The sequence below is a fragment of the Orycteropus afer genome, unplaced genomic scaffold, assembly GCF_000298275.1.
Source record: "Orycteropus afer afer isolate SDZICR_OR568_19922 unplaced genomic scaffold, OryAfe1.0 scaffold01009, whole genome shotgun sequence".
NCBI lineage: Eukaryota > Metazoa > Chordata > Mammalia > Tubulidentata > Orycteropodidae > Orycteropus > Orycteropus afer.
Genome location: NW_006922596.1, coordinates 284,847 through 297,325, shown reverse-complemented (window position 1 = coordinate 297,325; position 12,479 = coordinate 284,847). Strand labels below are relative to the sequence as shown.

Below are 12,479 nucleotides of genomic sequence, written 5' to 3'. Positions count from 1 at the left end.
GAAAGAAATCAGATGATGTATTGCACCGGGCAAATCTACTGCAGAATACCTCTTTAAAATCTTAAAAAGCAAAGACATAACTTTGATGAGTAAAGTACGCCTGACTGAAGGCAAGGTATTTTCAATTGCCTCATATGCATGCAAAACTGGACAGTGAAAATGGAAGACCAAAGAAGAATGGACACATTTGAATCATGATGTTGGGGAAGAATATTGAATATATCATGGATTCTCAGTAGAAGGATCAAATCTGTCTTGGAAGAAATGCAGCTAGAATGTTCTTAGAAGTAAGGATGGAAAGACTTTGTCTTGCTTACTTTAGACATGTTATGGGGCAGGACCAATGCTTGGAGAAACACCTCATGCTTGGTAGAGAGTCAGTGAAAAAGAGGAAGACTCTCAATGAGATAGAATTGATACAGTGGCTGCAGCAATGGGCTCAAACATTATCTACTACTGTGAAGATGGCACCAGACTGAGCAATGTTTCATTCTGTTACACACAGGGTTGCTAAGAGTCAGAACAAACTTGATGGAATTTGATAACAACATTCCTCCTCACAGAAGACATCTGACAGTCTCTTGGTCACCCTGAATTTTAGGGTAGACTTGGCACCTGGCTTATTGTCTCTTTTCCTCTGTCTCATACCCTGCTGACATTTTATGTGATTCACCCATATGAACAACCCATTCAGTACCATTTGATTGTAATTTTATTATATTATTTAAGTATTACTTATTTTGGTACACTACTGTTCTTTCTAAGGAGCTCTGGTAGCATACTGCCTAAGGCACTTGACTGCTAACCAGAAGGCTGGCAGTTCAAATCCACCAGCCACTCCTCGGAAAGAAGGCTGGGCAATCTACTTCCATAGTGATACTGCCTCAGCAACCCAAGGAGGGGTTGCTATGAGTCGGGTCTGACTTGATGGCACATAACAACAACAGTGTTCTTTCTCATTTACTTTAATCACTAAATGTTTATCTTATTTCAATATTTCACAAGACTGTCTTTGATAAAAAAGTACAAATCAAAAAGGAAAAATAAATTAATTTTAGCTGCTCCTGAGGTGTATTCAATGCACTTAATTTTAATGAAAGTGATAACCAAGTGGATTTTGGTTTATCTTTAAAAACTCTTAACAAGCAGTTCCCAACCCCTGGAGATTTATTATTTGTAAATGAACCTGTACCTGATGTACACCAAAATCAGCCCAAAATACTTCTCCTAACACTTTTAGATTTTAATAAAACCACCCAAGTATTACTGACAAGTGCATTATACAGATGTAAAGTTTCTAGTAGGAAGCAAAACTGAATCACTAGCCAGAAGAACATTCTGAGTGAAATTCCCCGAAACAATGTGAAACTTTCAAAACATAATTTTAATACCAATGACAGAACAAGTACCCCTTGCTTGATTTCATCTCCCTCAGTGAAAATGTTGTTATGTGCCGTCGAGTTGGACCTGACTCATAGCGACCCCTCCTTGGGTTGCTGAGGCAGTATCACTATGGAAGTAGATTGCCCCATCTTCCTCAGTGAATAGTCACACCTAAACTTGGTCTTCAAAAGAAACAAAAGTAACTTTTACTTAACCTCTACAACCATGTGTGGTAGATGTGGCAGGGGAATGCTGCTGAAGTAGGATTCTGTCATGCCATCTACATCAAGACAGACAAAATAGTTTATCTGCTTGTTGCTACCCACACTAGCAGAAAAACATGCTTAGGGAAGTGCAACTCCAAGCAAGTGACCCCTGACAATAGGTTGAGATAGTCTAGTTAAGACTCCTTGTCTCAGATGCATCAGCTAGCAGGAATGATGACTAGGATGGTAAAAGGAAGGGGGAAAAAAAAAACTGAACTCTGGATTCTGTGCCCTTTGTTAATGTAAAAGTAGAAGGAACCAACATTTAATACTTTATCAAATTTATTGATGCAAGCCTTGTGATAGGCACTTAACATTACTTTGTCACATTTTAACAAACACACATACACACACACACAATCCTATGATATAGATACTACTATCCCCTTCTGACAGAAGGGAAAACGAGCTCAGAGAGATTAATAAATGTGTCTAAGTTACCAAGTATTGGTACAACTCAGATACAAATGACATACTGTGAGCTGTTCTTGTTACATTTACTAAGCTTATTTGGAAACTACTTATAGGGGTCGCTATCAGTTGGATCTAACTCGATGGCAGTGTGCTTGCTTGCTATGCAATACTTTGTGACTTTTCTAATAAACTTTCATTACCGTTATTTAAAATTTTTATTTATAAACATAATTTTGACCTTTGTATCCCTGCCTCGGGAGCTCTGTAGCGTAGTGCCTAAGGCACTTGACTGCTAACCAGAAGGCTGGTGGTTCAAACCCACCAGCCACTCCTCGGAAGGAAAGTTGGGCAATCTACTTCCGTAGTGATACCGCCTCAGAAACCCAAGGAGGGGTCGCTATGAATTGGGTCCAACTTGATGGCACACAGCAACAACAAATAACATTCCTGCCTCAGGCCCATGCACATAGGAGGCTCTAATATAGTTCCTAAATTCAACTTACAAGAAAAAGAAAAACAACAACATGTATTTTCCCTTTCTACTTCTCCTTCTAACTGTTTTAACTATTGTCACCAAATTGACCATTATATCTTTTCATGTTACAATTTTCAACTCAGTCTTTCAGAGAAAGGGGTAGGATGAGTTTCCTCAAAAGGAAAATATTCCTCATGTCATAATAGAGTCAATAGGAAATAGGAATCCTTTAACAAAGATGAACAACTATTATCAGAAATAATCTAAAGTCTATAATTAGGTATATCTGTAAAAATCTAATTTTAACTAACCTACTAAAGACCTACACATCAATTTAAGCAATGTACTTCTTTCAAAGATGTAAAGTACTTCTTTCAGGTCACTTCTTGTGAAGAGAGTAAGTCCCTGGGTTAAGAACATCTGGCTTAAGGAAAAGTCTGGACTGCCATAAAGCCTACTGAATTAAAAAAAATGAGTTAAACACAGTGGTTCATAACAAGGAAGCTATGCACTACTTTGTTACACCCATAAAAACACTGCATAGCTTCAGTGGTTCTTTGGAAGAATACCGTCATCCTTTAAGTCAGATCACATTGCCATTAACCCTGTCTTTGGTGTGTAACTTTTTATTTGGTTTAAATTTTCCTCTTATTTACTGCTGTAACCGTGGCTCCAAAGCATAAATCCAGTGCAAGTGCTAGAGGTGTAACAAAGAAAAGGAAAATGTTTGAGGAGGAAAATATGGATCTAAAACCTCCAGAACCAAAGAAGTTTTTGATGAAGCAGAGATAGCAAAGTTAGAGTATCAAGATCCTACTAATACAGAGTTTCACCAAAGTTTATTGTACAGTTACTGAGGGCCTCACCTGCTATAAGGCCATTTATGATGAGAACAAAAAAGCTCTGCACAAAAACCTCCCTTGATGCCTACTTTAAGAAATTGACTCCAGTAACAAACCCAGCCTCCAGCAGCAGAATCAAACCCTGACTCTCCAGTACCAGGTCCATCCTCTCCGATACCATCATCTTCAATGGTAGCCATCTCTCCATCATCTTCTCCTGCATCATCCAATTATTAATGTTATCATGTTACCTCACAAATGCCCCTTCTGGTATGCAAGAGATAAATGGAACAAGAGTAAAAGTATTTACTTTAATCATGATTTTTTTTCTTTTTCCTATCTAAACTGCTTTAAGAACTGTTTCTTTAATGCTTTTTTACACTGCTGTATAACTACACACACACACACACACACACAAACTGTCTTCAGTATAATACTGTAGGTAGTTATTTTATTACTACTGTATTATTATGTACTGTATTGTTATTTTTAAGATATTTTAAGTGTATTTGGAAGTGTTTCTTTAGTGTTTGATATGCATAGACATATAGACTACTAAAGGCAAACATCTGATTAACTGATGCTAAAGAAGGGTTAGTGATACTGCCTCGGAAACCCAAGGAGGGGTCGCTATGAGTCGGGTTTGACTCGACGGCACATAACAACAACAACAACAACAACAAAGAAGGGTTAATGTCTCTCTTCCGACTTTACTACAAATTAGACTTAAAGACAGACTTAGGAATGGATCTTGTTTGTAGTTAGAGGACTGCCTGTACTACTTTATAAATAAAGTTGTACATGGTGAGGTAATGACAAGAGGGATAAAGGTTCTTTTTGAAAGTGGCAGCACAGTATTCTCTGCTGCTGAATAGAACATACACTGTGAAGTACATCTGCAGAGCAGATAATTCTCACCAGAAAAGTAGCTCTCTCAAATAGAAGTACTTCATCAGCCTCGATAATTTCAGCAAAATTTCTTAGGTTCATTTCCAGTTGCTGAACATTGGGAATCAGCTGATAAACAATGCTGGACCAAGCCTAACAGAACAGAAGCACAGTGTAATGTTACTAACATGTAGCCAGTTCTAGACCTTTGCAAATAAATACACTATAACAAATGAACAGCAAAATATGGTGATAATCCAGTTCCAAACAAACACTAAAAGGAAGTATGATGTAACACAAATTAAATCAGAAAATGACGCTCATATTTGATTTTTATCCTTCAGTAGGATTTTTTTTCCAAGTTCAATAACTTTGTAAAATGCTGATGAAATTTCTTTCCAACAATAATTAAAAGAGTAATTTAATTCCACAATGTAGTCTTAAGAAAAAAAATTAAAAAATCTGATCTATTGTGCTAAAATGGTTCTAATCTACCTTTTAAACAAATGTTTAACTCTAATAGTGTAGAACACTCTGTAAGATCAGAACATAATAATGCTTTGTTCAACATACATCCAAGAATCAATTCTGTGAAAATACCAGAGCAACATGGATAAATAAATGCCCTTCTTTTGAATGAGATAATATACCATTTCAAGACAAATTAGTGGCATTATCATTCCAAAAGTTTTGCTGTCATCTGTATAAATTATTGATTCAATTGAATTAAAAATGTTCCACCGTGTGTTTACGTAAAAGTAACTTCATCCAGAGGAGTATAACTAATGTAAAGAGTTGAAATTATCCACACCCTCCCTCTGTTCTCTTAAGGTTATTTTATTTGTATTTCAATTATGACACTCCCTTCAATATCACTCCAATTTGTCTGATCAGGTGTATGCTATTCTTGTCTCACCTACTACAGGGCAGGAACCTGGTCTCAGTCATTTGTGTATCCAACAGCATCAAACAGATATGTAATGAGTGCTTGTTGAATAAAACTTAATATAAAAATTTAAGTCAGCTCTATGCAACATTGATGTAAGAGACAGTAGTGTCATGTCTATGTTCCAATTAGTTTTATTACTTAGGCATGGGGATTCAGGTTCCAAGTTCCCAGGTCGGTGTTAATGTCACTGCTGAATTTACCTTGGAGAAGGCACCAAAGCTAACCACAGCAGAGACATTGTCACTCACAGCAGTGTTGTGATTAGTCAATTGTCTTTGGTCGTGTTATGTATTGCCATCCTTCACACCGCAGTTGGTTCTTATCAATGCGTCATGTCCATCCTTATTCACGGTTACCTGTTCTATGGGAATAAGGCTTTGAGAGAAATTCGGCCCATATTAATCTAGAACAGTATTTCCTAGACAGGTATCTCAAAATGATCTGCTATTAGAGTGAGGCTGGGTCAACATCATATTGGGAAAAAATGAATTAGATATTAAAAAATATCAACAGCTCTTTCAACATCCACTGGGATTTTTTCCCTTGGAAATTTACATTTCTGTGCTTCTGGTTGTAGGTACTTGTCAGGTACAGCTGATACTCAACTCAATGACAGAGAAGGATGCTTTCCTACGTAGGATCAGACTTGTCAATAGATACCAGAAGCAGTCTAAAGGAAAGGTATGAACATAGGAGGAACCAAAAGGAGTCAGTGAAAGAAAGGGAGGAAGCCAGATAATGTGGCTATGTGCCAATAGGGTAATTTCAGCTTCAGGAATAACACAGCTAAAGTTCTAACTTCTACAACTACTGCAAATAGTGTGATATCCATTCCAGCAATGAGAACAATCCATCTGGTCTCCAATTTGTCACTAAAGTTGAAGCTACTATACTCTAGGCATACTGTGCTTCATCATAAGACCTCGTTATCTCTCCTTGAAACATTTTTCTTCTATTATCCCCCTTGTTCCAAACATAGGTGGACTAGCTTATATTCTGTAGAGGTACCTGAATACTAGACACAGTTCCAATCACACTGAGACCGTAACAGTTCAAAAAGGATGATGGTCAGTAGTGAAACTTCTGCTGTCATAAAGATAAGTACAAAATTAATCATGACCAAACTGGCTAATTCAGTGTGATTTGGTGGCTATGTCTACTCAATCTAACATGAAAAACAAAATCTCTTAATGTTAAGTTTGATAGTCTTCAATCAATTTACTGTAGACTATTTCTCTTTTGTTTCAACAAATCTGGAGGGCTATAAAGTTATTTAAAATCTTTTACTTTAACTATCCCCCTTCCAGCTTTATATTCATGCTCTTAAAATAAGGTAACTCAGGGAAACATACACACCTTATACAGAGTTTCATCCCAGATAGATGTTCGGAAACAAGAACATTCCAATGGGCGAGACAAACGCTTCAGATCTTCTTCTCGCTCTTTAAAAATCTGAATTAAAAAGTTCAACACATATAACAGCACAGGTTGTAATTATTTCAGCATATTTTAATTGGGATCTTTTGCTCCTTTTTAAATTTTGAGTATGTACATTATTTCACAGACTTCTTGTTGTTGCTGTCATGTGCCGTCGAGTCAGACCCAACTCATAGCGACCCCTCCTTGGCTTTCCAAGGCAGTATCACTACGGAAGTAGATTGCCCCATCTTCCTTTCGAGGACTGGCTGATGGGTTTGAACCACCAGCCACTCCTCAGAAGGAAGACTGGGCAATCTCCTTCTATAGAGATATCACCCCAAGGAGGGGTCGTTATGAGTTGAATCAACTCGATGGCAGTGAGTTGTTGTTTTTTTTTCCTTCAAGCTGATTATGCTGAATACTCACTGAGAATCACTATGTTGGAAAATAAAATTTACCATACACAGGAGTCTTGATAAAATATATCTTTATACCACAAACCACCAACTCTGGGTTATTTTTTTTATCCCTTGTATGCCTTTTTTTTAATTGTTGTAAAAATATATATAAGATCACATTTCCCAATTCAACCTTTTTTACATGTACAATTCAATGACATCAGTTACATCAACAACGTGTGTAACTATCACCAACATTCACCACCAAATTTTTTATCACACATCTGGATCATTTTAACTTGTTATTTTAGGTGCTGTTGAGTCAGTTCCAACTCATAGCGACCCCATGGACAATAGGAGACAACATTGCCCAGTCCTGCACCATCCTCACAATTGTTGCCATGCTTGAGCCCACTGTCACAACTACTATGTTAATACATCCTGTTGAAGATCTTCCCCTTTTTTGCTGACCCTTTACTTTACCAAGCTTGATATCCTTCTGACTGATCCCTTCTGACAACATGACCAAAGCACAAGTGGTAAAGTCTGGCCATTTTAAGATAGATATATTCATATCTAGATTTTGTAAATCAAAATACTTTAACCTTCATATATATCTTCCTCTCTTGAATACATATACACACTCATATACATATTACGTATGTACATATTGTATTTATCTTGATATATTCATATGACACACACACACATAGATTGACACACACACATATATAAATATCTATCTATGGTAGTTAAGGTAATGTGTCAAGTTTCCTGGGGCTGGTTTTGAGTGGCTGGGCAGCTGGATATACTTATTTCCCATGGGAGATTGGTAATTAACTCCATGGTGAAATCTACTGCAACAGCCGAATAGGGATGTGGGCTGCTTCCAGTATATAAGAAGCAACTTTGAGGAAGGTCTGCAGCTCTTGGCATACTTGAATTCTGCATGTAGCCAAGCTGTTTTTCAGCAGCCTGCCATGTTGTCTGCTGATCTTGGGACTGTTCATGGGACTTGAATCAATGGCCTGCTGTGTGGTTTGGTAATATCGGGACTGTGCTAATTTTATTTGTTGACCTTAGGCTTGTTAGCCTCAGATGCCAGTAGCTGCCTGAGTGAAGAGACACCTCTAGCTTCAGTGGGCCAGGAGCAAGAAGCAGAGATGAAGCCTAAGGTTGAGGGGCTTTCCCCTAGTACCTAGAGTTTGGCTACTTGAACATGGACTTGTAGCCTCCAAAACTGTAAGAGAATAAACTCATGTTTGCTAAACCCACCCAATTGTGGTATTTTTTGTTACAGCAGCATGAGAGGTAAACAAAACACTATCCATTTTGGATGTCTATCTATCTATATATGCACACATACATATGGAGAAATATCTATTTATACAAATAGGTACACATATATTTTTCCATGTGTTGGTGGGTTTGTCGTGTGTCTGTATGTATATATACACAAAAAAACATATATAGAGGAAAACATTTTTCTTGATTGAAACTGATCATTTAGAAAAACAGTCAAATAATGTTTCTTCAAAACTTTCAATCTGAATCTTTAATGAAATAAAGAGTATACTTTTCTTAATTAAGCTTAAAATTCCACAAAGAATATTAATATATTTTGGGATATTTATATGCAGATTTGGCAAACAATAAGATGATTATTCAAAATTAGAAGTGATTAAAAACTCATAAAAGAGAGTGGTGGAAGATGGCATCCTACTAACAGACCACACCAATTCCCTCTTTCAACAGAAAAACTCAGTGATACAGATACAAATAATGATCCTGGAATTATGAGCATCTAATGAGAAGATAAAGTATTAGATTTAGTAAGGACAGGAAAGGGGGGAGTTCAGGGTCTGGGGAAGAAAAAAAAAAAAACTAGCAAGGCTGAAGAGAAGCCATTACAAATGCAAAGAGATAGAGAGAGAAGGAAAAAAAAAAAACTTCATGGAACCCAAAGGTGTTAAAAACACAGGGTAATCAGATCGGGAGGATTTAAAAGTGAGCTAAACTATGTGTGTGGGAGAAAACCAGGTGTGGGAGAAGATCTTATAGGGAAATATATCAGACCTCCTGTGGCTTAAGCTGCTAAGGAGTCTGGAGGGAGTAAGGGAAAAGGAAGACAGATTCTCCCTGAATAAATGAAACCCCAAATCAGACCCATGGCAGTGGGCTCAAGTCCAACTCTTAGTAACCCTTTTTAGCACAGAGTGATCTAACTCCTGAGGTTTCAGGGCTTGTGGATCTTTGCAGAGGAGAGCTGACCTTTCTCCTGTGGGAGTCGTGGGGAGCTGGGGAATTTGAACTGCTGGCCTTTGATTATTGACCAAACATCACTATCAGCAAACACTCCAAACAGACCCAGGGGATGCAGCTGTCCTTTTTCCACACCTGCATTACTGGCTGATCTATCTCACACTGAGGACAAAAAACAAGCTTTAGCTCTCTCTCCTGGAAGTCACTTCTTGCGCCACTCTCCTTTTTCCTACATGGGTACACACTCCAGTAAATGAGCAGATTCTGCCACAAAAGGCACTTCCAGGGCTGCAGGCTAAACATAACTAGAAAAATCCCTTCTCAATTACTTTATCCTCTTTCCATTTTTCTAATTTCCTCTTCCCCAATTTTTCTTCCTTTCTATCCAATCATTTATCCCTCTACGTCTTCTTTCATTTTTAACAAAGCTTCACCACCTCACATCCCTTTTTTTTCTTTCTTATACTCTTTTCCCTTTTCCCTGTGTCTTATAGTGCCTAAGGCATTTGACTACCAACCAGAAGGCTGGTAATTCAAACCCAGCAGCCACTCCTTGTAAGGAAGGTTGGGCAATCTACTTCCATAGATTCAAAAGATCTAGACATACATACATACATACATACATATATCCTTCTAAGAACTCAAGGAAACCACTACTTCCATAGTGATGTTGTTGATATTATGTGTCATTGAGTCAGACCTGACTCATAGCGACCCTTCCGTGGGTTTCGAGGCAATATCACTACGAAAGTAGATTGCCCAACCTTCCTTCCAAGGAGTGGCTAGTGGGTTTGAACGGCCAGCCTTCTGGTTAGCAGTCAAGTGCCTTAGGCACTACACTACCAGAGCTCCCTCCATAGTGATACCACCTTGGAAATCCAAGGAGGGGTCACTACGAGTTGAATCTGAGTTTACAGCAGTGAGTTTGGTTTTTTGTTTTGGGATTTTTATTCTATCTTTTTATCTCTCCTGCTTCTCCTGGGTTTTCTTTTTCTTTTTCTTTCTTGCCTCATCCAAGGGGAAGAATACATTAGTTCTCCACTAGCCAGCCATGCCTACTACACCGACCACCTCACCCAATAGATGCGTAACACCAATAGCTTCTGCACTACAAGATCAATGACAGATGAAGGACAACATCTGGCCATCCCAACTGCAAATCTTCATGACACGCAGAGATCTGCACCCAAATTCCTACCAGTTCCTCCACCAACACAGAGAAACCTGGAGAGTGACTCAGTACAGTCAAGCTAATAAGCAAAGAAGTATACCTGCTTCAAACTTTCAGATATATTAAAACAAAGTAAAACATACAATCAAGGTGAAAGAAGTCATCAAATAACCAACAAATAAAGATATCAACATCAAAATGTCTCAGAGACAAGAGAAAACTTCAACTTAAACAAACAAACAAACAAACAAAAAAAAAAAAACCAGGAAAATATAGTAGAAACAAGTGTCCAAATTAAAGAATTAGGAAATCTCCCTGAGGAAGAATAAATAGTAGAACTATCTGGTAAGGAATTTAAAAGATATATACATACAAATACACATGTATCCTTCTCATAGCTCAAGGAAACCATAAACAGAAGCAAAGAGAAGACAGACCATACCCTTGAAGAATTCAGGAAAATCATTCAAGAACAAAATGACAAAAGAAATATAAAATTAGAAATCACACAAAAACAGCAATTAGAAATCCAGAAGATGAACATTAAAATTATGGAGATAGATAACACATTGGAAGGACAAAAGAGTTGACTTGAACTGGGTGAAGAATGCACTTCCCAGATAGGCAACAAATCTCTTTGGCACCAGCTTCTAAGCAGAAAAATCAGAACAAAGATTTAAGACAAATGAAGAAAACCTAAGAGTTATATGGGATGACATGAAAATAAATAACATACACCTGACTGGAATACCAAAACAAGTGGAGTTAAAAAAAAATCTGAGAAAATTGCCAAAGACTTGCTAACAGAAAACTTCCCCTACATGTAAATATCCATCCCAGAAGCTCAACAAACCCCATACAGTATAGACCAGAAGAGAAAGTCACAAAGACATATCATAAACAAACTTTCCAAAACTAAGGAAAAAAAAAGAATTTTGAGAGCAGCTCAGGAAAAATGAAATGTTACCTACAACAGGCAACCAAAAAAGACTAAGCTCCGATTTCTCAGCAGAAACCATGCAGGCAAAAAGGCAATGGGACAGTATATACAAAACCTTGAAGGAAAAGAATTGCCAACCAAGAATTATATATCCAGCCAAGCTGTTCCTCAAATATGAGGGTAAAATTAAGACATTCCCAGACAAAGAAAATTGAAAGAATTTGTGAAAGCCAGACCAACCCTACAAGAAATGCTGAAGGGAGTCCTTAAAACTGAAAACAACAAATTAAAATCAAGACACTTGACATCACCACACCAATGCAGAAAAAGAATCTAAAAATAAGCTCACAAATTATGTAAACAGATAAATAGAGAAGAGATTGTTCCAAATTAAAGGCGATACGAATTTACTACAAGGTAACCACAAAGAAAATTAACCATGTTTCTAACCAAACTAAGAAGAAAAGCACAAGGGCTTAGCAAACTGAAAACCAACAGTAATGAAGAAATGAGAAAAAATATTTGATAACAAAATGAACTCAGCACAGAAAAATATAGAGAACAAAGAAATCACCAACAACACAACAAAAACCAAAATGGAATAACAGCAATAAATTTACACCTATCATTAATTACACTGAATTAAATGCACTGCTCAAGAGATGGAGAGTTGCAGACTGGATAAGAAAACATGACCAATCAATATGCTGCTTACAAGGGACTCACCTTAAATAAAAGATAAAAATAAATTAAAAATCAAGGGGTTGAAAAAAACACATCAAGCTAATGTCAACCAAAAAAAAAAAGAGCAGAAGTGGCAATATCAATTTCTGATAAAATAGACTTCAAGGTGAAAAACAGCATAAGGGACAAAGAAGGGCACTATAAGGAGTTAAAAGGGTCAAGTGACCAAAAGGACATCACCATAATAAATATCTATGCACCCAGTGAAAGAGCTCCCAAACACATAAAGCAAACATAAACTGAATTGAAGGAAAAATAGACAATAGTTTATTTTTTCTACAATAGTAGTTGTTGTTGTTATTGTTGTTATATGCCCTCGAGTCGGCCC

At 37.2% G+C, this 12,479-nt stretch overlaps 1 protein-coding gene across 1 annotated transcript in view; it reads right to left on the bottom strand.

The window, feature by feature from the left end:
* Positions 1–12,479, bottom strand: part of LOC103212571 (ras-related GTP-binding protein B) — a 76,823-nt gene that overhangs the window by 4,625 nt on the left and 59,719 nt on the right. The window contains exons 7-8 of the mRNA XM_007958539.2: positions 6,574–6,669; positions 4,299–4,421 (exon numbers count right to left, since the gene is read on the bottom strand). Of these exons, the coding sequence (XP_007956730.1) occupies positions 4,299–4,421; positions 6,574–6,669 (219 nt within the window). The remainder of the gene's footprint in view (positions 1–4,298; positions 4,422–6,573; positions 6,670–12,479) is intronic.